Source organism: Gymnoscopelus braueri, assembly GCF_963280865.1.
Source record: "Gymnoscopelus braueri genome assembly, chromosome: 17".
Taxonomy (NCBI): Eukaryota; Metazoa; Chordata; class Actinopteri; order Myctophiformes; family Myctophidae; genus Gymnoscopelus; species Gymnoscopelus braueri.
In genome coordinates, this window is record NC_137617.1 from 22,086,380 (window position 1) to 22,114,376 (window position 27,997).

The window sequence follows — 27,997 nt, forward strand, 5'->3', positions numbered from 1 at the left end:
AACGAAGAGGATGGAGGGGACGAAAACACGGCCAAATGCCAAGAGAAAGAGAAGAGGCTCGGTTCGTTGCAGACTGGGACATATTGGCTCACTCGGATTGTGCTGCTACGCACAATTGCCTTTATTTACTGTGAGTAACTACTGTAACTGCGAGTAACAACTGCACAGTGATGGTGGAAGAAGTACTCAGAATTTTTACTTAAGTAAAAGTATAAATACTGCAATGTAGAAATACTCTGTTACAAGGAAAAGTCTGGAATTCAAAATTTACTTTAGTAAAAGAACAAAAGTATTTGCATTAAAATATACTTAAGTATTGAAAGTAAATGTACTCATTTTGCAGAATACCCCATTTCACAAGTTTCCAAATGTATAAAAATGCTTTGAAAATAGCAGATCTACAAGCTCACAGCATGCTTTGTGTGCTTGTAGATCTGCTATTTTCATTTGAAGTGGTTAATGCATGTTTTGTAATAATAATCTACAAAGTAACTAGTAACTCAAGTTTTCTAATAATTGTAGCGGAGTAAAAAGCACAATATTTGCCTCAGATGTAGTGGAATAGAAGTAAAAGTATTGAAAATACTCCAGTAAAGTAAAAGTACCTTTAAAATTGGTCTTACTGTAAGTACAGTACTTAAGTACATTTACTTAATTACTTTACACCACTGCTACTGTATAACTGTATATTTCAGGAGGTGTGGTTACCTAACTACACAATTGAATATACAATTACAGCTTTCAGCTGGTAACAACTGGTAATAACTGGTAATAGTTACACGTGGATATGTCATTGCAGAATTTAATTAACCAGTAGCACTGATGATTTACCGCTTTCTCTCTCCCATTATCCCCTGTTCTGTCCAGTTGTAGCATTCAGTATTGCCTACAACCAAAATAAGCAGCTGATAGGGGTACAAGGCCTGATGCCCTGCAAGGACTACCTCAACAGTGTCAAACGCTATTTGGGGGGCAAAATAGGCATGGCAGCACTGGCATACACCCCGTCTATCCTGTGGTTCATGGACTGGAACTATATGGATGCCAACTTGGATGGCATCGCGCTATGTGGCCTGGCACTGTCGGGGTTTGTCCTGGTAACTGGAATGGCCAATATGGTGATCATGGCAACGTTATGGGTTCTCTATCACTCTCTAGTCAGCGTGGGACAGCTGTGGTGAGTTCATGGAAACATGTATACACACACAGTGTTTAAGTATTATTAGATGTGCCATCATTCTGTGGCCTCAGGTTCAATATTATAGCTTCCTTCATCCCCTCTTTTCTCTTTCTAGGTACTCCTTTGGTAAGTGAACCTCACACACCAATCAGAAAGATAAGTTATGTTTTATTGATTTTTGCATTTATTTATTTTTTGCATTTGAGCCATCCTAGCTATTAAGGGGCAGTGGGCAGCCACTGAGCACAGACCACCTCCACCTGTAACGCCGGTGCCTTCGTCACCCACACTGCCAGGCACTGTACCTAACATGCATGTCTTTTGGTATAGGAGGAAACCCACGTGAACTTTGGGAGAACATGCAAAGTGCAAACTTCAAATAGAAAGGCGGGTTTAAACCCAGAACCTCCTTGATGTGAGACAACAGTGCTAAACACTGAGCCACCGTGCCATGATTAGCTTATGAATCTTCTCTTTGTGTCTGTTTGCTACTGTCCTCTGAATCTTCTTAAAGGAGTAGTTCACCCAAAAAATGACTTATTTTCTATCAATTGCACACCCCATGAAGCCTTGAATCCATGGATTTATTTGTGTTTTTGTCGCATTCCTAAGCTAATAATTTGATTTCTGTCTCCTACCGGCTAATGTATCCGGTAGGAGACACAAAGTAGATTCTTTGTGTCTCCTACCGGAAATACACCCGGGCATCAAATTATTGGCTTAGGAATGCGACAAAAACAACCAACCAAAATAAATCCATGTATTCAAGGCTTCATGGGGTGTGCAATTGATAGAAAATAAGTCATTTTTTTGGGTGAACTCCTCCTTTAATAGATGTCGCTTGAATTAAAGCCTGCACTGTGCATTCTTACACACACACACACACACACACACACACACACACACACACACACACACACACACACACACACACACACACACACACACACACACACACACACACACACACACACACACACACACACACACACACACATGATCACAAGGGCAGAACAGAAAAATTAAGAAAATCCCGCAAAATAAGGTAGTTTTGCAGGTTCCCATTTTTCAAGAAAATTTGTATTTTCTGTATTGTGGTTATTAGGCTATATTTAGGTGGTTATTATTGGTGATAATTACTGTGGTTAGGGAACAAATGTCTCACCCACTCAAACATATTTGCATGCGCCTGTACTTTTAGTGAAAGTCCTCAGTCCTTCCAAAATACAAAGACTCACCTAGAGAGTTAAAGTGTATTGGTACTTACTGTAGTGCTTCAAGTCATTACTAAACCAAATACATTTACTTGAATATAATTGTAATGGGAAGGGAGAAAGGAAAAAAAACAAGGCTGCAAAATTGTATACAAAATCCAAATTGCAGTATCTGCTACTCTAAGCTGCAACAGGCCACATAGTTTAGGGAGAGTATGTGTATTGCTGAGAGAGTGTGCTTGTGTCTGGGAGAACATGAGCATAAGTATAGGGAGAGAGTATAAAAAGAACGTTAATGTTTATTGATTCTTGGTGATTCCTGAAGTGGCTAACGTAGTAAATTGTCTTGCATGTAATCGCAGAGAGAGACAGAGAGTTACTGGGTATAAATAGACGGCTGGATGGACTGAGTTCTGGCATAGATAAACGGCCAGGTCACTGCAAGCTTGTTGATTGGTTAATGGCTCTTTGGCGTGAGAGACGCCAGCCTGATGTCTGGCGGTTATAGCTGTGGTCAGTTTCTGTCTTTCCCTCCCTTTCTCTCTCACTCTCTCTTTGTCTTCTCTCTAAACTTCTTTTCTTTTTTATGTTCTCTTTTATCTTTTGTCTTCTCCTTTCTGCCCTCTGCTTCTCTTTGTCTCTCCTCTCCTCTCCAGGTTGGGAGAGTCAGCTGTTGGAGACAGGTTTTTTGGCCATCTTCCTGTGTCCACTGTGGTCTCTGTCCCAGGTCCCACGTCGCTGCCCCCCCTCCCTCATCTCCATCTGGACCTTCAGGTGGCTCATTGTCCGCATCATGTTGGGAGCTGTGAGTAACAAGCACACACTAGGGCATTTTGTAAGCTTTGAACATTTGGTGGTATTTACAAATGAACCTTTGTTTTATTTATAATTTTTTTAGAGGGGGTGGGGGTGGTGATGTTGTGCCATTTGAGGCAAACAAACATACTTCGTTACGTGGGCTGCCTGACATATTGGGGCTGACGGAGAAGTCCATGTTCCTTGATAATGGATGGAGATATTTCTGCTGTCATAATCGTCATTTGTTAATATTTGCCACTTCTACACTTCTTTAAATGTAGTCTGCTCTGTCGTTGTCAACACTTTGCTAGTGATGCTAAGATACCAACTAACGTCACTGTGCTAAATTTAGTCTGTACTAAATCCCCCTCTTTATTATGGCGTTCAGTTATACTATGGTTACAGTAGGTGGCCAGTGACTTTGGCCAGTTTCCAATCCACATTATCAAAACCATTGGTGTTATGTGCTGGATTCGAACCAACATCATCTCGGGTCACGCACTCCATGAAGGAAAATGGCCAAAGTCACTGGCCACCTACTGTAGGTAGGTTGTGGTTAAGAAGCAAGGCCGCTCATGGTGCCAGTTCAGACTATACTGTATTTAACCACATGAACCCTAGCGTCCCTTTCCTGTGCATGTCGTAATAGGGGAACATTCGGAACGCGACAGGTTGTGAACTTTTGGTGACAAGATTGGTGTAGAGGGAAAAAAAGAGGGGACCAAGTAGACCTGGGTTGACCTGGGTGACCCCGGTCAACAAAGTATATAGTGTTTAAGTGGTTAAGCAGAAAAGCTGTATACACAGAAACACATACTCACACACACCTGAATTCACCTTGCATGCCGACATGAAGAAACAAACATTCAGCAATAGCACAGTTCCATTCCAACATGTTCCACTTGTTTGTTGTGTCCATTTGAGACATTTCCTTTGGAGCGGTCTTCCACTAAGACTCTAGACAACATTTGGAAATTCAAATCAGTGGTCAGTGAGGCAACATGTCTCGGTCTTTGGCAGGTTCCATGGTGGATGTTAGACTGCAGACCCAGTCTGCTGCCAATCACAGCGGTTACCACAATTCCAACAGTTTTTCCCCTGTTGAGACCGTAAGGAGTGGGGGCCCTGGGGGGCACCTCGTTCTATTTTGCATTCTAATAACATTAAACAATTTCTGAGAGAGAGCAATAACACCATTAAAATAGTACTGTACACAATAGTAACCATTGCAGAAGTCTATGCATATGGCCTGCTTTCTTAGTGCTTACTACAGTAGTTATTACTTACTTAGTCTCGTGCAGTCATACGATCAGAGATGTCCGCCCACTGAAACGTCTGGGGACATCTAAAATAAACAGCTGTGAGAACAGCCACTAACAAACCTTCACCTTCACAAACCAATCCTGATGCCGTCCCAATATGAAAGTCTTTGCATAGTTTTTCCCCAAATTGTTTCCACCCAGTTTTAGCCCCTACTTTGCATTTTGATATCACCAGACATGTCGGTAGGCGGAGAGCTCTAATCGTCTGGCTATGCGAGGCTAGTTATTACCTATTAGTATGAATATAGTTGTCATCCATTTATCCTGCACATGTCCTCCATACTGCTAACAATTTCCTGAATGTCACTGTAGAATGGAATGAATCTACTGCACAATAAAAGTGTTGTTCTCTCAATCCACTAGTTTCTAAACACTTAATTGTAAGTGTAGCTGACAATAAAGCAAAACATTTATTTGTTTAATTTCCCAAACCATCCACTGTAAAGTGTCTTTGACCCCTTTCTCAATCTGTATCTCTTTTAACTCCATACGTCACTCCTCAAGTGCATACAACTGTCAAGGACTAATCCATTTCCCCTGAGACACAAAGTCATTACTGCATATTAAAACCAGAAAGAAGTCTAGGAATCCCATTAGACATTATTGTGGCTTAAAAGCAATTCCTAGAATTTAATAGCTGGGTTATTTTATTGTGGTACCACTGCCAGTTGTTTCTTTTATAGATTGATTGGAAGCATACATTCCTTAGAATTTTGATGGTTGGATACAATTCAGCTTGATTGTTGCTAGCTACAGACCCAATTCACAGATGTAGCCATTGCAGCAGTCTAACTATTTGCAGCACGCTTCAATCAGTGCAGTACTTTTACTCCATCCCCAAAAAGATTTGTGTCGGGGGTTATCTCATTTTGCTCTCATTTAAGCACTTAAACCCTCCTATACTTAGTTGACCGGGGCCCCCCAATGGCTCTATACTACTGTAGGCCGGCTCCATTTTACACCAAATCTCCATGCCAAAAATAACCAATTCACAAGCTCACAATGCATTGCGTGGCGAGCTTGTAGATCTGCTATTTTCGCCAAATGTTTGTCCCAGAATAGGGACGCCAGGGTTCATGTGGTTAAACCATTGGAAGCCATAAGGAATGGTCTGGTAATTAACTGGAGGATTGTCTTGAGTTTTGTGTTATACCTCTATTGAATCAAGGAAGACATGCCTGCAATAATCAATGCAGGATGGATGCAGGGAAATTCATGAAGAGGAACGTATACAGTGGCTGCCAGATTGTTTCTAATGTGCTTCTCCACCAATATAAACTTTTTCTCGTACATTTATAATGGTTGGTCAAAATATTTTATGAGAACCCTTGAAAGTTCTCTTTGTTCGAAACTCTAATGTTTGACCTTGATCTGGGATGTTAAATTGGATTTTTCATCACAGGGACTTTATATAAAACCTCTGAAGTGCAATACAGTACCGACAGCACAGACCCTGCCGCGATCTCCCAGTGTCTGACCCATCTCCGTCACGGCCATCTATCTATCTGTCAGTGTGTGGTTCACCACCACTGTTTTGACTGTTATAGTTTCTCCTTGCAAACTTGCCCTGCTGCTCACTTCAAAGGACCCCTCAGTAGTAAGAACCTTGTGGGAGGGGATGAGTGTATTGGCAGTGCATAAGTATAAAGTGAGCACGAGTTCATCCTCTGTGCTTGAGTGTTTTTAGCTGTTTTGTTTTAAAGGACAGTGGCCGATCAGCATCCCTTTGTCTGTATTTACATAGACAGTTTCAAAGCTGAGAAAGTAATTTTAGGGGAGGCGCAGGAGGAAGGCTCTGAAGGAATTTGATCGTAGTTCAGCAGGGAGTATACTGTTGGTTTGGAGGTGGAGGTCTTAACCGCATAGTGGACTTGATTTAAAGAAAAAAGGGTAGTCCACTCCCCTTCAGTGTTTTCTTTTTTTTTGTGTTGAGGCATTAGAGCAGACAGAGAGGGGTGCAGAGGAAGGGAATCACAGTGGGGAGAAACCGTAACGAAAGTTAAAGAAAAGGGAATGACACACAACACAGGTCAACAGCTGGAACTGAACCCACAACAAAGCGAAACTTCAGCCCCCAGGGCGCTTCCCTTTTGTCAAACTCTGCTGTATAAAGCAGTGTGTTTCATCTTTCTGTGACATGGTAACTGATTATAACATCAGTAACAGCAAGCCATCAGGTGATGGGCGATCAGGAATGTCGCTAATAGGAGGTAATGGGAAGACAGTGTCGGCATTTAAACTATGAAACACAATTAGGACATGCATGACAGGGCAAGGAACGGCCAGTACTTCGGCCCACAGCTGCTCTGCAGAGAGACAACAGTAAGAATGTTGCATCGTGTTGTGTCGACACAAATTTACATTGTATGCTTTGAACTCAGAGCAATAAACAATGAGTGAGCAAGTCTCTCTCAAGGACACTTTAGCACACCGATTGTGACACATTGACACACTGTTGCAGGTCGCAAACCTGAGACTCAATGGTTACACGATGGGTTATCTTAACTACTACGCTGCCAACTAACGCATATTCAAGGTTGTTCAACATTGTGCAAGTACTGTAGCAGAAACTATGGGCATACACGAGCTGTTATCTAGCCTAATACTAGCCTTTTGTTTTTCATTTCACGTGAAATTAGAGAATCACTGCGCCTACGTCTTATATATTTACAATATTCACACTGGTTCCATGGATGTATTACCATTAGCAATTTTGTTTTTCATAAGAGAAGGTATGAGGTGTGCTCCTTTTCCATCCTGGGTTTTTTTAGGTTATTATTTTTCATTCGAACCCACAACCTCCATGGTGGTGGTCAGGGACTTTACCACTGCGCCACCCGAGCGCCTGTAAAAATCATTCTTGTAGTGAAATTGTTATTGAAAACTGTTTTAATTGGTATACATCTATGATATTCATTTTGCCATATTCGGTAACCATTTGGCAACAAGCCATGCAAGGCTGTGATTTACCAAGATTTTACAAGAGGGTTAGAGGGCTAAGAGGGTTTGAGGCACTCCACTCTGCATCATGCTTCACTTATTCAGCTTATTGCTTTATTCAGATTATTCCAATAGTTTTGGAACTACACCTTATATAATGAAAGTAAATTAAAAATCTAACAAAGAACAAGACTGAGTCCAATAACAGTTGTTACTTCATTTGGCCTATGTAGGCTATGATGCATCTATGACGCAGTCGAGGGGCAGCTGAACAGAAGGCCTGGTCGCCCATTGCATGTGAATGTATCATAGCTACTTAAACCCTATATACTTTGTTGACTGGGGTCCCCCAGGGCTCTATACTTTGCCCCCTCTTTTTTACCAAATCTATTTACCAAATGTTCACCTAATATGACATGCCCAGAAAACATGGCAGGCCCATGTGGTTAGACGCCATACTGCCAAGTGCCAACTAAGGCTTATTCACAAGTTTGCTCAACACAGTGCAAAAACTACATGCATGCACAAGCTTTTATCTAGCCTAATACTGTATACATCCATGTGTTTGTTTTTGTTTTTCAAAGTAATCAGTGAATTTCTACAATACTCTGTAGAATGCACTGCAGTCCAGCAAATGTGATGTCTTGTAAAGTCTTCATCCCATAAAGCATGAAATACCTGCTCATCCCCTTTTTATCCTGTTTATGGGTTAGTTAGGGTTAGGAGAAGTGTCTCCTTGCAGGCCTGTCTTAATCTCTGTGTCACTGCAGATGATCAGTTTAAAGAACACTGGCCTCTCTCCAAGTTGGCTCTGTGTCCTCCATTGTCTCAGAATTGTTGATCACACCTCAGGACAATGTTGGAACTTTATAAAACAGCTATTGTTTTCAGAAAGGCCTCACCGATTATATCGGTGTGGCATTGCGCATTCGATATCCAGAGAAATAGAAGTAGAAATGTGTCTTCCATCCAAAACAGACTGAAAAGACCATTATGAAATAGTCTTTAACATCTTCACAAAAGAAAGTGAGAGCACTTTGGCCCTTGTTTTTAATAGAGCTATGGCATCATGGTTGGGCAGAGATAATTTCAGTGCAGAAATTTAAATCCAGAGCAAAAACTATGTTGGTAATGCAGTTGATCGCATCTTGTGGCCAACCCCTTTGTTCAGCACTCTGGATCTCTGCTAGTTTTTATGAGTTTCATGTTAAAACATTGGCACAGGGATTCAGTTGAACTGGATCATATCTGTCTCTCTGCTGCCAGAGGGAACTGTTCTCAAAACCTCCTGCCAGCAGCTGAAAAGGTATGTTGGATACAGAGTCTGGGGTCTTGTTGTGGATTTGGACAGTAGCACCATGAGAATATCATGTTGAGATCAGATCAGAGCAGATCATTTCTGAGAGTGGGCAGCCCACTACCTCTTGTACTTTATTTATTTTATTGAGACACGGTAGGAAAAGCTTAGAGAGAGGGAGGGGATCTTGGAAGAAAACTCTGCAGGATTCAGTCGTAGGCCAGCAGCGGCACAAATAATTCCAGACAGAGATGAGCTTTTTAACCATTCGGCCATTGACGGACACAATCGGAGCATTTTGAATGTTGCTAAGGACTCTGGGATGTTATGTTCCAGAGCAGTGTTGGGTAGGAATACTGAGCTCTGCCTGGCAAGGTGATTAGGTTGTACTAAAATCTCTGTCCAGTCAAAAAACAAATTTTAAGAAGCTGTCACTCTAATTGGTACACTGGTAGCTTAGATTTTAGAGAAGTGGGTTTGTGACTGACTGTACACTGGTTCAAATCCCTGCCTGCGTTGGGTTCTAAATTAGCATGGCGCCTTCCCTTCATTTGATTGAACGCTCAGATGACACACTGCTGACATTGATTGTGAGACCTTATAAGCGAGGGGGAGTGTTATTTGGGAGTGAGGAGGTAATTTCAAACTTGGATGCCGTTAGCCTGTTTTCCCTTGTTCCCAAGATGGAAACTGCTGTTCTTGTCACTGTAATTATCTATCACACGATTAACAACTGTTTACTGCTAGAAGAAGTAGACCTCCCCAGATTGTGTACATGCAAATGTTTTTCGTATCTCTTATTCGGTAATGTTAACCTTGCACAGTCAGATGGTTATATATGTACTATATATTTCTAGCTCACAATCGTTACATATGGTTATGTATTTTGTTTGTTCTTTTGCTTAATTTTGTTTTGAAATACAAGTCAGGTTTATTTGCATAACTGCAAGGCATTTTGGTATAAACACTCCACCGATGAGAGGGAGTTTAATGGACCGTTTGAAGGAGTAATAATCCACCATCCACTCGATAAATTAAGAACTGAATGGCCCTCGTTGAGCCGCCATGGTTACATTCAGGTAGTACTTCCATTCTTTTTTTCTCTTCACTACATCCTTCCCTCTTAGTTTTTTCTTCGTAAAATTCTAATCCGATTTACAACTTACCAAACCAGTGATACTGTCTCTGTATCACTTCACCACTCTATATGTTGTCTTTTTCAGTTTTTATAGTTGGTGGCGGCAGCCTACGTCTCAGTTTGTCTGACAGGAAATGGCTGGGGCTGGCTTCACTAAATGCTCAGTGTGTACCTGGAGAGCAGGGTCTGTGGTCTCACCTCAGCTGCTTGGAACAAGCCCAGCTCCCTTTTCTTTCATAGAACAAAACTCTTTGTGCTTTATTGGAATCATGTACCGTACCTAATTTGTCGTGGTCAGGATTTTTTTTCCAATTATGGTGACAAATGTCATGCAAGGCAAATACCATGTATTTGTTATGCCTTGAGGCATAACAAATAATATGCCTTGAGGCATAACAAATCCTTTTCCTCCCCTTGAGGAAGAGGATGGCCATAAATTAGAAGTTTGTTAGGATCTTAAAAATATATTGTCTGGCATGCTTTGATTAGAAACAAACCTCTAAATGCCCCCTATCTTGTTAAAATACTTAATTCATCTCACTAATAACATTTCTCTACACAGAAGATGTAGAGCCATGTTCATTCCAATGGGATGAACTAAGGATTGCAATCGATAACACTCAGCATCTCATGACTGAATTGGATTATCATCATCTTGGCCTTAAAACATTTTAACACCCAAATATCCCATTTAAATTCAGTTAGCAAAGTGGAGCTGAGGATGATTTATATTCTGCGCTCCCAGCCAGCCTCATGACCAGCAGATGTGTCAATATTGACAGTCTTGTGTCCTGGTGAGCACAAGTAGTTGCTCATTTCATCGGGTGGAAAAACACAGGCACTGGCATATGAAAGATCTGATTCTATTTCTGGTCTTCTAAGTGAAGGTTCTTACTTTTATACTTGTTCAGAGGGAATTCTAATGCGTGAATAGGTAAAGCCTTCAGCGTTTTTTCTCAGTGACTTTCCAGCAGGACATGTGTCTGGTTTGAACCTGTGACCTGTGCCCACACTTTATAATGACTGTGGCATCAAATTGTTATTCATTGTTCATGGCATTGACACCAAAACACCTTGCTGCCCAGATTCATTGTGGTTTTCTAGAATCATTATACACCCTCATCAGTCAAAGCTTGGATTTCAGTAGAACTCTGCCTTAGGCCAGCATTGACAGTAAACAGACATGTAAAGAACAATGTCTGAAAAGTTTGTATGGGTTTTCTTTCAGTTTTCCCCCTTTTTTTCTCTCCTGTGTATAATTTAACTTAATGGATCTTTTGGATCTCATATCAGCAGATTTATGTTTTGTAACAAACAATGTGATGCGTCATTAAACCAGGGCTTGTCTGTCTGTCTGTGTGTGTCTCTCTCTCTCTCTCTCTCTCTCTCTCTCTCTCTCTCTCTCTCTCTCTCTCTCTCTCTCTCTCTCTCTCTCTCTCTCTCTCTCTCTCTCTCTCTCTCAAAATAAAAAATTGTCAGTCCATCAAAATGTGTTTTAGGTGCTTGATGACATGTATTTCAGTCTATAGTTTGGATTTGCATGGGTCTTTCAAGTTCAAGTTGTTTAATTTGTCATTCAGCCATAGAAATACAAATGAATGCTTTTCTCCCCTCTTCGCGCCCATTGGTTGCTGTTGCTTAGTTTGACAAAAATCCTCTCTCTCCATCCACTACCATTGAAAAAAAACTTGTTTTTCAGTTGCCTCGTATTGATATTTAATGTATTCACTTATTTTAAACTTGGCCTCTGTAAAAAGGAACATGTCGGGTGCAGTATAGTGACTGGACATAACTAGAAGCCTGCTGGTTGATCCGTCAGGGACCAATCATAAGGCTGACAATGGGTCAATTTGGACAGACATTATAGACAACAACAATCGTGCAAGTGGTGAGACAATGTGCCTCAGATGTTCATGAATGACAGTAGCGCTGTGCATGGGGCACAGGAAAATTAAAACCTACGGTAAAATTCTCATTTTAAAGTTAAATTAACATCTCTCTCTCTCTCTCTTCACATGTATTGGGTCTTCTTTTTTTAGAAGGAGAATTAATTGAGACACATTAGTACTGTAGGAAATATGGGAGGGAGACAGCCAGGGGATTGGAGAAAAGGCTCTGTGGGTATTCAGTCCTCCACCAGTGGTACCAGTGTGGTTCCGGTGATTTCACAGCATCTTTACTCTTAACTGGTATTGTTGAAAAGGACAGGACTAAACTGACATGCGGTTATATTTTCCACGATGAGTTGATGAGAACTGGAGAGGAGGGAAAGTAGAAAAGGGAGGGAGACAGGAGAGAATAGGAAGAACAGGAGATCAGCAATTGGTTGGGGGGGAAGAATGGGGTAGACAATGGATAGAATGGGGAGATGACGATGAGGGGAGAAGAAAGGAGGCGGACGTGAGAGGAAAGGAGAGGCATGGGGGAGATGGGAAGGAGGGAGGGGAGAAATTGGCTGAAGGTTGAATCGAGGACTGAGAATGGAGGGGAGTGAAGATGTAGAGACTGGGGTGAGGGGAGGAGGAGGAGGAGGAGGGGAGAAGCAGCAGTAGCTTCCTCATTAACGGAATCACATTTTTGCGAGCCTTATTAGATTACATGTAATGTCACTGCAATGCAAGAATGCTCAGTGATAAACAGTTTGTTGCACATGAATTAGCCCGGAATGACCGTCACCACCCTCACCCTTTCTTTCCTTCTTTTATTCAATACAATCTTTCTCTTATGTTTGGATAACACCACAGCGCTCAAGTACTTGAAAAGCGTTTATCTCTCACAATAACCTCTTCTTCTTTGACACAACAGGATTTCTTCTACTTTTAACAGATGCCGTTTGAGTGTTTTTTTTTCTGTAATTGCATTTACATTTACCTTTTTAGCCATTTAGCTGATTGCTTTTATCCTGACCACAAATGCAATTATACAATCAAATATAAAAGCATCTGTGATTGGTTTCTGAACTACTTTGTAAGATACTTTAATACACCGGAGGCGGACACTGCGGGCAGCAAGGAGTTTCACTGGGAAAGCATAATGCGCACCGAGATTCATTCTACTTTACCCCAGATACTCCCAAAAAGTATTCAAAAAGTCTTTGAAGTAGACATCTAAAGAAATCAAGTAAAATAAATATAGTCATGGGCTCTTGAACGATCGTCAGCTCCCCTTTATTGGCTCACTTGGGAAGGACCAAATAATACGATTTGTTTTGAAGTCCAAATGTATTTTTGCATGGTCAATTTTGAACAGGATGTGTGATTTGAATATGGCTGATTTGATAAACTATCTGTAATGTGATTTGCTTCTGAAAGATTCACGGTTGTTTATCCTGCACATGATTTTCAAAATCTTCAGGCTAAAGCCTGATTTATACTTCCTCGTACGGTGGTACTGCTATTTGCGGTGCACAACACTATTGCACGATGAAGCATAAATTGGGCATAATACTGGAGTACTTTTTTTAACTGCATGTTCTTCTTTCTCTTTTGGAAAGTCAGCGTTTGCCTTTTTTTTAGATGTTGCACAGAATGGTGTGGGATCCACTTGGCTCAGAACGAGTTTTGTTATGCAAGATACTAATTTGATTCTACAAAGATAAGCTGAAGGAAAAATGGTCATAATGCACGAGATCCGGGGTAACTGCATGACTGAAGGAAATTAGTGAAAGTACTACGGGACCTTTACAAAGGCCACTGTTGTACAGTTGTCAAATAGTGTCAGTGCTTTGATCCAATGACATTTATATTTCCTACCTTTTTCCAGGGTCTCATCAAAATCAGAGGGGACAAATGCTGGAGAGACCTCACCTGCATGGACTATCACTATGAGGTATGTATGTGTTTGTATAGCACATATTAATGTGACACAACCAACGTTTGAGATGTAACTTACTGTAACATTTGGCAAACAAGCGACTGTAAACATAGTTGTTTACATTTGTGTAGAATTACCTTTGTGACGTTCACTTTGCTTAGAATTAATTTAAGACCTCTGAGTGGCTAGAAGATCAAGCTTCAGCCCATGTCCACACAACATTCCATTATGATGACAGTTTTCAGTTTGCATACAACTCAAGTTTCACAGAATGTTTCTAATCTTTTGTCAGCCGAAGTGTGGACTGCCAAAGGTCACGCAACCAATCTCTTACTTCACCAATAACGCAAAATGTTAACTATACATCATGATTCATGCAGATCACAAAGTCCTTTTGCAGAACATAGTCTAGTATTATTTCTTATTTGCATATTTTGTCAAGATTCTTCTCTTGCATGTGTTTGCATTGAAGAGCAATCAGTGATCAGTGCAGCAATCTGTGAATATATCAAGCAGATGATCTTTATCAACGTCCTGTCTTCCATCTATAAGTAGATTACATTAACAAACCTCTTCATCAGCCACCAGACCTCACTTCCTCTGTGCCTTCCAGGTGTTCCTGTCTGTTTGGCCACAAGTATTCAGAGTTACCCCTGCATCTTGTAGTATTATTTAGTATGGGGTATATTGATGTGATATTGTAAATACAATACAAAGTTTAAAAAACCCAACCAGTCTCTCTCTCAATAACCGCGTCTCCAATGTTCTCCGGGGCTAGTTTTCTTTTTGCGTGACACCATCGCCACCACAGAGACCAACCCGGCAATAAACAGTCTCCCTTAGCCGTTGTCTCCTAAACGATGACAGAAGGGCAGCGAAAATCACGTTATCCTGACCACACCGTGGCAACACATTATGGTAACCGCTGTCTTGGGGTTTCAATAAATCAGCATCTCACACAGGCCGTGTGGTCTTCGCCCTGTCTAATGTTTGTTTTTCCCCACGGGACATTCAACCGCATTGAGACCACACCAGCCTGTCTTTCAGAGAGCCGCTGAGCTGGGAAGCTAGAAGGACCATGTTCTGTAATTAACACAGACAGGAATACATTGGCTCCTATGGGACTGAAAAGAAGGGGGTGACACACACACACACACACGCGCACACGCACACGCACACACATGTATATGCATGAACATACTGTGGAGAGCCATATACAAACACACATACACATACTGTAGCAGGCACAACACACACACACACACACACACACACACACACACACACACACACACACACACACACACACACACACACACACACACACACACACACACACACACACACACACACACACACACACACACACACACACACACACACACACACACTGGCATAAAACACAGAAAGGCATACCAACATAAAGGGCATATATATACAGTACACAAAGACAGACAAACGTGCACTCTCCCAAACTAAACAGGCTGTAATAGACGTGGCTCCTGCAGGGCTGGATTGCTGTTGTGGTTTGGGGATTTTTGTGGACCAGCGTGTGACCAAAGGAAGTGATTTGGGAATGATTTACTTGACGTACTCTATCCTCCATCATGCTTAAAACCGTCGCAAAACACAGCCCTGACATATTAAAGCAATGACAACTGAGAGGGAGTGATGATGATGCAATATCTATGAGGTGTACAGAGGAACCGTTAAGGAAATAAAAATGATTAACTAACTAACTGTGGGCACCACAAATGTCAGCTTGGATTCATGAATCAGAGATCCATGGGAATTATCGGCAGGGTTTGACTAATCAGATTGCGGGCTGAAATCATCCATTGTGTAATCAAACGTAATTAGGTGACTCAATATAATGAGTACAATGGTGGAGGAGAGTCAGTTCTACTTAAAAGTTCAGCTTATTTTGGTTTTTGGTCTCTGTGCCCTTTTCAAGGTTTTTAATGGGAACAAACTTGTACATTAAAATATCAAGGCCTATATTTACATGTGGAGATTGACAGATTATGGTTTCCATTTCATCGTAGTCTCTGATTTAAGCACCTCTTTGTATTGCACTGTCCGTGTGTGTGTGTGTGTGTGTGTGTGTGTGTCTCACTATGGGTTGAGTCAGCGCTATGTTTATGTGGTTCATGTCTATATATTTCTGTCCTAACATTGCCTTTGCCTCAGTCTATTGATGCAGACAATGCAAAGAGTCTCATGTCTTTGCCCCAACATGCCCCCATTCATTCTCAGACTCAACAGCCAAGAAAACCCTCTTATTTCCTCTGTAGTGCTTGACTATCTCTGTTGAGGGTCTCAATGTGTTACCCATACGTTCTAAAACGGTGATGTCCTCTCATCATGGCATGAAGAGCCTGATGAAAGTATTTTCTCATTCTAACCCAAACCCACACCGGCTAGCCCCCCTTCTTTGTACTGATTGGGCTAATTAGTGAAAGCTACTTCTGTAGTACAGTGTTGTGTAATGAAAGTGACCTGTATACACTCGAGGTACATGTGGGTCCAGAGATAGATCTCGAACCTGTCACCGGACACAGCTTGTTGAGGTTTTGAGTGGACTTTGGTCTTGTTGAGCTGATTATGAATGAAAATATTTAGTCAATAATCAATAAAGAGGCAGAAAACAGAATAACTAAATATTGTTGAGTATTGTGATAATAGACTGTACAGTACAAAGAAAGGCAGACTTGTGATGGTGAGAGTTCAGAACCACAAACCAACAGCTTAAAGGTAGGGTAAGTGATTTTCTTTGGTTAAAATAAGTGTTAAATAGCTTTATATTCTGATAGTACTCATTGCTATAGAGTGTTTGTTCAGTAAAAGGAGTCTCCTTGTCTCTCCAGCTCTTTATAAAACAGAAAATGCATTTTCGTTTCAGTTTCATTTCCAATTTTATCCAATCAGGATAGAGAACTCAATCAGGATATAGATTAAACAAGTGAAATTGGAAGTGATGACACTAAGAAATGGGCAGCCAAATTTGGACTGGAACACTATCAAAATTAAGCTTAAAAAGTGGTACTTTCTCCGGATTGGCTGAGATTTTGACACCTACCGGAAAATTTATTTTCTGTTTATTAAAGAGCTGGAGAGACGGGGAGACTCCTATTACTGAACAAACACTCTATAGCAATGATTACTATCAGAATATGTGCTTTAACCTTTTAACAAAATACTTTTTGTTTTAACCAAAAAATATCACTTACCCTACCTTTAACTGAGCCTCTCGTGGCTGGGTTAAATAAATATCGCTAGTGAATATTGTATGGAAGTATTGAAATGCTGTTTGAAATGGGATTATATGGGGGAACTAGCCTGGCCTGAATCCTGATCAGTGGTCACTAATGGAAAACCACAATACGCATGGAACATGTCATCACCTGAGGATATACATACAGTATAGTATCTTATTTTCTTTGGGCATGTTTCCTTGTACAACAACTAACTCCCAACGTCCTGCAGCATAATGTACTGTAGTGTAGATTCACACACACACACACACACACACACACACACACACACACACACACACACACACACACACACACACACACACACACACACACACACACACACACACACACATCCCCAGATGAACATGTACTGTATGCATGTACCTACATAATTAAGCCGTATACTAAACGCACACATATACTCTATGGACACATGGACACACATTCCTCCATGCATAATGTACACGCACTCACTTGCACACACAGAACCATACACACTTATAGTACATCCACATATTGACACACAAGTGTGCACACACAAAAACTGAATTTCGTTCCCACTTACGCGTGTGCATATACACACTCACAAACGGAGCACCGGAAGCCACTGGCGCCAGGTGTGGGCTTATTAACCTCTCTTGACACACTGCGCTCTTTCAGACCTGTGAAAGAACTACAAATCCCCCTCCCCTACTCCCCCGAAGCCGCACATGCGCCACCCTGCTCCACCCTAGTTCTGGGACTGGCTGTGGAGGTGAACATTTGGCACTGCCAGTGTTTGTGTTGGTGTGTTTGTTGTAATGCTAGCTAGATGGGGTTGTTTGGTTATCTGAGGTTACAGGCTCTCTGCCCTGGGCTTTCCAAGGGAGTGGGGGGGATGTCGTGGAACTGGACGGCTTTTATTCCTTAAATATACATCATGATGATGAGGGCATCGAAGTGTGACGGCTGTCCCCCTTGTTTTTATTTTCACTGCTAATTTTGTTTTCCCAGAGCCTAATTGTCAGCTCCTCGCCTAACTTTGTTTGGGTGTACACAACTTTTCCACCATCACGACGGCTGCAGCCACTCCTAGGGTTGGGAGCCTTTAGGATTTTAACGATTCCGTTTCCTTAACGATTCCCTCTTAACGGTCTGATTCCTTAACGGTTGCCTTTAACGATTCCTATATTTTAAAATGATACACTATTTTGGCCTTCAGTAAAAGTTTTGATAAATACGAATTCAACCATACTTATTGCATACATATTATTGTAGTGGTTCTCAAAGTGAGGTCCAGGGACCCTCTTGGTTACTTATTATGGACCCTTAAAGGTCTGTAACTCTGAGTTACGGGCATATACAGTATAGTTAAAAATAAGTTACGGGTCCATTTGGTTCCATTTGTACTCAGAGTTATGGTGGTCCTTGAAATTAAAACGTTTGTGAACCACTGGTATTGTAATTGACGTGATAGAAGACCACATACCAGCTCTGACGGTGTGATCAATTCCAAATGTGATGGAAGTTATCATGGAACCGATTCCGGTTCCTCAATGTTGAATCCGGTTTCTCTGTTTCCGGATCCCAACCCTAGCCACTCACACATTCAGTCAGTCAGTCACTCCCTTACTCACTCCCTTACTCACTCAAACATCCTTATGATATGGGCATTGCACACTCACACTTGCACACTCACTCACTCTGTATTTTTGTTTTGTCTTTACTTTTGCATGTACAGTACAGCACAATAACTTGTTCACATGCACACAGGCAAACGCAGACTTATAAACATAGTAGTACATGGCCATCCACATAAACTCGCTCAAACTCAGGCACAGCACTATGCAAGCCCTGTTGGTCTTGTCGATGTTTACGCAGGACTGCCTCCACCTAAATAAGGTCCCATCTTTATTTAGATGTGGAAATGCCCCTCCACCCCCACACTGTAAATTACTCACCGATCCTGTCTGTGACATGGGTTTTATGCCAAAGCAAAGTGGCTAACAACATGGCAACTCTCCTTGTCTATGTTTAGAAAATATTTGCTACAAGTATTGATTCAATGTCCACACAGTAGGTGAAAACATTTTTCTATGTTATTATTTGAAATTCTTTATTAGAAATAACCCATTGAGATGTCTTGTTTTTGAGGGGGTCCTCAAATACAGTTATACAATACAAACACACTTAGGCAAAACATTCAAGAAAATAACATCAACCAGACGAATACAAGAACGTTCGCCCCAAAACACGCTCGCCCCGGGTCAAATCCGGCGAGACTTCAGACCTGTGATCAGGTTTGCCGAGAACAATCGCGCACAAACCTCTACGCACAATAAAGAGCATGAGCTGCACTTTTTGGGGTGGGTTTCAGGCGTAATACAATTAGTAATACAATAAATCATGAGATGAGATACAGAGGAAGGGGAAACCGGTTATTCATAGGTTTAATATGAAAAATAACAAACCAAACATACTTCTCAGCAAATGTGACTTGCAAAATAGCTATAGCTCACTAGCCAGGAGCCACGATCTCCAGGCTTTTATTTTTGCTCAAAAAGAAAGCCTGGACCAAGCTGTTGACGTTTCTGACATAGGAAGTGGGAGTCAACCTTTCATTTCCCCAACCAACCAGAGTGCAGTGGGCGTCGCTCCAAATGTTGTGACGTCAGGGCTCTCAATACTGCACATTGGGGGAGGAGGATGGGCAGGCGCACAGATCGGTGAACCAATGGGAGCCCACGGATGTTCTCAATGCTGCACATTGGGGGAGGAGGAGGGGCGGGCGCACAGATCGGTGAACCAATGGGAGCCCACGGATGTTTTCGCCTGAGATTTTGAATCCGCCCCTCTATGCCAGATAACAGACGCGCTGGGGCAGGCTAATAACTCACTGACATGTGAATCCAAAACACGCAGAGTTGTAGTATACGGATGTGCCTGTGCTTCATTAACCAGGGGGCCATTTTGCTCTGTTGTTTAGAATCTCACTGCTTGACCTGGAAGTCAAAGTGTTGAGGAGGAAGGTGTTCCCCCTGTGACCCCAAATTGTCCCTGCATGGAGTCACTCCCTTTCCAACTCCCTCTGTGATTTGCGGAGGAAGGATGTGGCTGATGGGACCCCCCACTGACATGCTCTGTGTTTCACCACTAAACTGACAACAGAGCTGTCAGTGGTCACTTCCTCTCCAGTACGATCCCTCGAGAGACAGAGAACTGACACTGACCTCAGAACAGATGTGTGTGTGTGTGTTACAGACTAAGTCTTTGCCTCTAAAGTTATGTTGGTGAGACATTGTCCCTTCTTTTACAACATTTCTCATTCCCTCTATCTTTCCCTTCCTTCCCCTGTTCCCTCCATTTTCCATTCCTCTCCTACTTTCTTCCCTTAATCCCTCTGCTTCCCTCCTCACCCCCTTTCTCTCCTAAATATCTGTCTTCTCTGTTTCTCTTTCTGTCTGTCTGTCTGTCTGTCTGTCTGTCTGTCTGTCTGTCTGTCTGTCTGTCTGTCTGTCTGTCTGTCTCCAGACCCAGCCGGTGCCTAACCCCATGTCCTACTACATGCACCGCTCACCATGGTGGTTCCACCGCTTTGAGACTATGTCGAACCACCTGATTGAGCTCATCTTCCCCTTCTTCACCTTCCTGGGCCGCAGGATGTGCATGGTCAATGGAGCTATCCAGATATTGTTCCAGGTATCACTTTTGTTCTCTTTCTACTCTTTCCACCACGAGAGAAACATGATCCAAATGGAAATCAATTGATTACAAATCTACATGTGTATTTGTGTCCTCCAGGTGACTCTGATAGTGAGTGGGAACCTCAGCTTCCTAAACTGGGTGACCATCGTTCCCAGTCTGGCCTATTTTGACGATGCAACACTGGGCTTCCTGTTTGGCTCAGGGAGTGGAGCCAAGAACAAGACCCTGGACATCCAATCTGAGGACATGGACGGACGCACCCCTGAGCCTACCAAAGGTACACACACACACACACACACACACACTTCATCATAAGACGAATACCACGATTATCCAATCTACAAGATCTACGCGTCGCATTGTGAGTTCACATTGCATACCAGATCAGTTGTGACCTGGTCTCCTTTTTAGAAACACACAGCCTAAATACATAGAACACAGAAACTAAAATAGTTTGTGGGTCGGTCACTACTTTGCTTTCCCATATTTTATTTCGAGATCATAATGAAGGACAGACACAACCCGAGTATTGGACTGTTTGTGACGATACGGACTGGCAAACGCATGAGGTGTCTTACAGCCCTGAGCTCAAGGCTTAGAAAGAGCCTTTTCCCTGTGGCTGTCAGAGCCCTGAACAAGGACAAGGACAAAAAACTGCATTCATACATAAATAACTATGCTTGTTTTGCTCACACTGTTACTTACAGCCAAACACTGTTATATACTTACTTATATGATGTACTTAGATAAGTGTACAGTACTTGATGTACTGTATATATATCTGTATACCTTACCTCACCGTGTATTCTATTATACTCCCCCTAAATTCTGCACATTCCACATTGCTGCTACAGAGCGTGTCTTACCTGTACTTTATAACCTAATGTATTTATTTATTTATTATTATTGTTATTTTCATTACAATCCAGTATTATCTATATTATTATTATTATCATCTTGTATTGTATATTGCATTGCTGCTCGTAGCACAGTCTTTCAGAACATGTCACACCAACATCTTGCTGCTTGTACCTGTACCCCTCGTGATTCTTGATTTCATTAAGAAGTACAAGATACTGAGGTAGCAGGCCTTGTACCCTGAAAGAATCGATTGAAGGTCAGCAGGGGTAGATGAGGCTTCTCCACCAAGTATCTCTGAGTACTTGTCGTTCATAGTGCTCACAGCAGGAGCAGATGTGTGTAGTTGGCTCAAGCGGGTATTTACTCCAGTCATAGGAGTCATTTGGGTGGGGTGGGGGAGGATCTGGCACTTAGACAGCTGCAGAAGCCAGGAGAAGAAGGAGAAAAAAAGAGAGTGAGAGAAAGAGCGAGAGAGACAGGTGGAGGCTGTGTGTTTGAGTTCATAATAATCCACAGTCCTGGATGCAGAGTGAAATTGAATGTGATGCAGTTCGCGTTCTTACGTTAAATACTGTGGTTAAACATGTGGTAAAAGCAACACTGAGCCCATTCTAATGGATCCCAACGGACCCATTACTGGCTTTAGTTCTATGTTGGCTTGTATGTAACAGAATATAAAACAGCCTACTAGATTGTATGTAAGAGTGTTTAAGTCATTGTGTTAAACCCTAAAAGCCCATTTGAAAGTGAAATATCAGCTTATGTTGGACTAATGGTTTTAACATGCATGGGAGGAGGTGTGTGATGAAGTAGCCAGGTGGGTATGATGGAATTAGGAGCCGTCTAGTCAAACATTTGTCAATACCGAAACCAAACCATGATGTCACAGGCTAGGCCTTTTCCTGCTCTGGGAATATTGTGGAGGGAAATATTGTACACTTACACACAATACACTCTCTCTGACCATTTCTTCTGTATTCTGTGTGTGTGTGTGTGTGTGTGTGTGTGTGTGTGTGTGTGTGTGTGTGTGTGTGTGTGTGTGTGTGTGTGTGTGTGTGTGTGTGTGTGTGTGTGTGTGTGTGTGTGTGTGTGTGTGCGTGCTGTATTAGGTATGTTGATGCGTCGGGTGGTGAACATATCCCTGGGCATTCTCATTGGCTGGCTGAGCATACCTGTGGTGTTGAACCTGTTGAGTTCCAGGCAGGTGATGAACACTTCGTTTGACCCACTACGCATCGTCAACACCTACGGAGCCTTTGGCAGGTACTGTATTGTAGGTCCATCAAAGGTCACATGGGCCTTTGGTCCAGAGAGCAGGAAGATTCCTGTCTATTAAAGGCAGGCCTTTCCATTTCACCACTTCTCATTTATTGACATAAACAATAAATAAAAGTACTGCGAGGTGTTGGATTGGCAGAAGAAAGAAGTCTCTGTGGGGCATTGTTCTTAGAGACAAAGGCTAAAGATAATGAGGTACAATACATTTTTATAAATATGTATATATATATTGTGGTTGTCACAAAATCCCAAGGCACACACTGTTTGGGAACCCTATTTGGCTACAGGCTCTGTAGGACTTGTGTTCAAAGTGCTACTGACCCTGACCTAACCCTGACCACCACATTTCCTCCTCTCCATCCATCCCTCTTCAGCATCACCAAGGAGCGGACAGAGGTGATCTTCCAAGGCACTCTGAGTTCAGATCCCAAGGACCCTGAGGCGGTGTGGGACGAGTACCAGTTCATATGTAAGCCAGGAGACGTATACCGTCGACCCTGCCTCATCTCCCCCTACCACTACCGACTGGACTGGCTCATGTGGTTCGCAGCTTTCCAGGTGACGAACCACTGTTTTATGTTATATGTTCGGTCATGAGTGGCAGAATGGCATAGGGTTCTTCTTTTTAGTGGTTGTTTTTAGCTAGCAGATGGCTTTTTTGTTTCTTCGGTCCGTCCAATGACTATCTGTCCGTCTGTCCGTCGATCCATATCTTGAAAGCTGCTTGATGGATTGTCATGGAATTTGGTGACCACATGGCCTCCCTTATATCAAAATGTCCACTTGGACTTGAGATATCTCAATATATAATAGTTGGATTAACATGAAAATTGCAGACCACTTTCATGCTCCCTGGAGAATTAACCGTTCTGATTTTGGTGACGCCATAGCCATTCCTCAGCCTTAGGCCAAAGGGCACTTCGTAATTTGTTTTATTATTGTAATGTCGGTCTGTTCAAACCAAGGGGGGTTTTAGACTCTTAGGGTGGGTTGCACCAACAAGCTGTATTAAATCTAAGTCTATGAATCCAGTTGCACAAACTTTAAGCCTAGTTAAAAAATCACACCCTGTGTGAAGTGGGCGGTGTCTTGCTAGCTAATCACAATACTGAATGGAGTCAACCAATCATGTACAAAAGAAAAATAAATTTATTGAAACACTCTTTATGATGGACGAAACCATAACTTGAAAAAAACGAATTTATGTTTTTTTTCAAGTTATGGTTTCTTATATAGGGCTATGCACATGTGTCATGTGACACTGGCCAATCACAGTCCTGAATAGATTGTGATTGGCCAATCACGGTGCAGGATAATTGTACAAATTTCCAAACCTCACTTATAGGGGCGGTTTCACAGCGCAGGATATTTGTACATTTTTCCAAACCTCGGTTTCACCGCCCAAAAATAATCAGGTTTACATTTAAAACTATCCTTTCGGTCTTGGTTTTAGTTTTCACAGTAACCTGGATACATTTTTGGGCGGTGTAGCCGCCCCTATAAGTGGGGTTGGGACACCTCATTAGCTGTACTGTGATTGGCTCATTAGTACACCCCTAGCTGTACTGTGATTGGCTGACTCTATTGGCTGACTCTATTCAGCACTGTGACTGGCTAGCGAGACACATGATGACATTAATAACCTATAAATAGGATTATGCACTTCCAAAAATCTCTTTTTTTGGAAGTGAGCTTCCATCACTATGATGACCACTGTGATGACCACACCGCCCACTTCACACTGGGTGTGATTTTTATCCTGTTGCTGCACTACTTTAACCTCAGAAAATATTAGGGAATCTAAAAAATGTTTGATGATTCTATACTGTTTATATAATAATTTTTTTGGCTGCACAAACTACTTTCACCATATGTCTATACCAGTTTTCTTTCAAAAAAATAATAAAATGTTATGCTAATGATAAGTCTCAAGAGAGTAACATTGTTACTGTTTATTACACAGGCCAATCCATCATGGCAGGCAGTCAAAATGTTTTTAATCACTGATTTGTTAAGCAATGCTTAATGCTTAAAATTACGTTATGTAACACAACTTGAATTAAAATAAAACCTAGATCAACAAATCCTTGATTAGTTGGTGCAGCCCACCCTTAAGGCGGTTACACACCGGCGAATATGCGAATGTACGCAAAATTCAGACTCGTTCCGAATAATTAAAAGACGCTTTTTTCGCTCTGCGAAACTGGTGTGGAAGCTTGCATTGACTTTATAAGGTTTTTAAAAAAAACGTATTATTCGCATGAAAAAAATCGCCCCGGTGTGTAAGGACCTTTAGTCTTGTTTTTTTGGTCAATCTTGACACAGATGTGAGCTTAATTCCTAAACTAAATGTAAACAGAAAAGAACATCATATACCTGATATTTGTGGTGACATTTTCTACATCCGTCTTTAGCATCAGCCAGCAAGTGAAGCCTAAAATGTAAAAAGAAACCATTGTTTGGTGTCCCAGTTCACCATTGCGACACCACTGTGTCAGAAGATTGTATTTAGCCATTTCTTCATTTTCCTCTCACAAGCCAAAAAGGTTGAGACCAATTTCTATCCACATACTGCATTTTTATAACCATGTTCTATGTAGTCACTAGAGGGCAGTAGATTAATAATTATTTTCCCACATGAGCTGAACATTATTTTTTGTCTCACTTTTGATTGTATTAGTTTGACTCTTTTTAAAGAAGAGTAAACCCCACCCCCCCAGCATCGTTCATTGTCTTTACGAATCTATTCCTCTCTGTCTTTCTCTCTCCTTTACAGACGTATGAGCAGAGTGAATGGGTGATCCATATAGCAGGCCGTCTGCTGTCCAACGACACCACAGTCCTGTGCCTTTTAGACCACAACCCCTTCCAGGGCAGAGAAGCCCCCAGGTAACCAGCCATACAACTAGGGCACACAGCAAAGTCATTTGTAATTGTCTGTCTCATTACTAAGAACTTGGCTCAACATAAGCTGATTCGATTTCTGCTCAGTCTTTCGGTTTATTTAGCTAGGGACACATCATAGGATGATTTCTTTTTTACAGGGCAGTCTTTTAAAAAAACACACACCAAAAAACATGTTAAAACACAGTTGACCTGGAAACCGCAGCAATGTGTTTGTATTGAGTGGTTGTGATGAAAAGTTAAATACCTGGGGTTCTGAGTAACTTGGAAATAATGTTTCAATGGAGTGTAACCAAAAGTGTCTTGACTAATCTGGCTAGAAATAAATGTAACGTTAGTTGACAGTCCACTCAGCCTTCTAGGAAAGTTAAGAGGGAGACAAGGGAGAAGGTTCTGGCAGGGTTTGATCCCAGGAAAGCTGGGGTGTCTTATTTGGTATTAGATGGTTGACTTTGACAGCCAGTCAAAATGATTGATGTTGATGTTGCATTTATATAGCACCTTTTCCCAAAGTGCTTTACAAATTGCATTACATTCACCCATTCACAAGACAGCCGCTCTACCTCCTGAGCCACTGCCACCCCACAGAGCATTTATAATAGTCTCTAGCCCCCTCTGGTGGAATGAAATCTAATGTGTGTTTACTTCAAATATGTACAGAAAGGATTATGATAGACTCTGCTCCCCTCCACTTCACCCTTCTCCTCTTCATTCCCCCTCTCCTTTCCTCTCCTCAGATGGGTACGTGGAGAACACTTCAGGTATAAGTTCAGCCAACCAGGCAGTGACAGTGCAGTGCAGGGGAAGTGGTGGCTAAGGAAAAAGATTGGCGCTTATTTCCCCGCCGTCGACCTCGAGGGACTCAGGGGCTACTTCCAGTCCAGGAACTGGCCCCACCCACACATACCAACAAACAGGAAGTAAAGTCATGACCTTTGGACTGCAAAAATCGCACAGTGATTAATTGACTGGTCAGGTACAGGTTACATATTGAATGAGGGCACTCGACTTTAAGTAGTCTCAGAGGTGTACTCTTCCAGTTGAAAGAATGGTTATGGAGAGTTCCAAAATGTCAACTATTGAATTATGCTGCTAGCTGAACTATTAAAAAACATTGCAGGGGTTCTTTAGACTTCATTCATCGTCAAACGATGAGCCCCATCATTTTAAAACGTCTGAAGAACTGTAAATATCAACTGCCATTTGAATGTACAGTAAAACACTGTATGACAGCGAGAAGAGTGGTAAAATCTACCTCCACTTAGTGAACTGTGAAATTAAATATTTTCCCCTGCCCATCTTATGCTGTGTAACACTGTAGTGATATCACTACAGTGTAACACTGCATGATATCGCTATATTGTGCTTTTCTTTTTGACAAACGTTGCAATTATATCATTGTGTGAGTGATGTGGACAAAGCTGTATAATTTCCAAAAGATAAATCTTTTCACTTCGGAAGACTTCAAAAACATTCAACATAAGTTCTAGGCCAGGAATTCTGCAAATAATAGTCTGTTTAGGGAGCTGTGTGGAACACATATCCTTCTAACCAAAAAGAGGAACCAGTGTATTTAGGTCTGGATAAGCAGCCCTACAACCATATGGCATGTTGTGGCTGCAGTTGTTTATGTATGTACTGTATGTCACTGTCCACACTGACTCAGTACAATGCATCATCAAATCACAACGCAAGGCCATGGAACTTCATATATTACTGTAGATCTCTAACTCTGTATCAATATGGTGCAATTGGATGGTCAAGGTCAAGAAGTCTTATTAACATATTGTCATACTCATACGTAACTTCTGAACTTTTCATTATAGAAGGGTGATACTAATTTAATGTGAAAGCTTGTCTCAAGCTGCTGCATTAAGTTTCCAATGAGATGTAAATTGATGTTGAGGTTTGGCATTTCACGGTTCAACTAAGCCCAGGCTAGATTTGTCAATCTGTCTGCGCTGTTGAAATCCAAATAAAACTAAATGAAAACAATTTTTTACATTAATCAAAGTTGTCATCATTGTTTCCCAGAACCATTACCAACCATATGAATGTTATCACATCTGTTTGATTGAATGATAACCAGACTTTTTGTAGAAATGTAATACTTGCAGTTATGCACTCAATGAGGTTTGGGCTTTTAAAGGATGCTTTGCGCATATATTGTGTCTCATTTATGATCAAATGTTTTTATTTTTTTATAAATTGTATGACTATTTGTGTAAAAAGAAAAAGTACACGTTGAGCTGCTGGAGATAGAAGTCATTGTTGCATAATGTATCACATAATAAAATGTGTATGGTTCACA

General features: G+C 41.6%; 1 protein-coding gene across 1 annotated transcript; it reads left to right on the forward strand.

The window, feature by feature from the left end:
• The first annotated feature begins 2 nt into the window (after positions 1-2).
• lmf1 (lipase maturation factor 1) lies at positions 3-27,991 on the forward strand. The gene is made up of 11 exons (XM_080455190.1): positions 3-130; positions 868-1,177; positions 1,296-1,306; positions 3,051-3,199; positions 13,652-13,717; positions 20,470-20,637; positions 20,740-20,920; positions 22,614-22,767; positions 23,157-23,340; positions 25,559-25,671; positions 26,424-27,991. The coding sequence occupies exons 2-11, from the start codon at positions 927-929 to the stop codon at positions 26,608-26,610; spliced, it is 1,464 nt and encodes a 487-aa protein (XP_080311316.1). The 5' UTR covers positions 3-130; positions 868-926; the 3' UTR covers positions 26,611-27,991.
• The last annotated feature ends 6 nt before the right edge of the window (positions 27,992-27,997 follow it).

What these genes read in the sequence shown, in the direction of transcription:
- lmf1 (XM_080455190.1), top strand. Translation starts at nt 927, where the DNA reads ATGCCCTGCAAGGACTACCTCAACAGTGTCAAACGCTATTTGGGGGGC. An exon ending in GCATGGACTATCACTATGAG is followed by an intron (nt 13,718 to 20,469) that starts GTATGTATGTGT and finishes GTCTGTCTCCAG; the next exon opens with ACCCAGCCGGTGCCTAACCC. An exon ending in ACCTACGGAGCCTTTGGCAG is followed by an intron (nt 22,768 to 23,156) that starts GTACTGTATTGT and finishes ATCCCTCTTCAG; the next exon opens with CATCACCAAGGAGCGGACAG.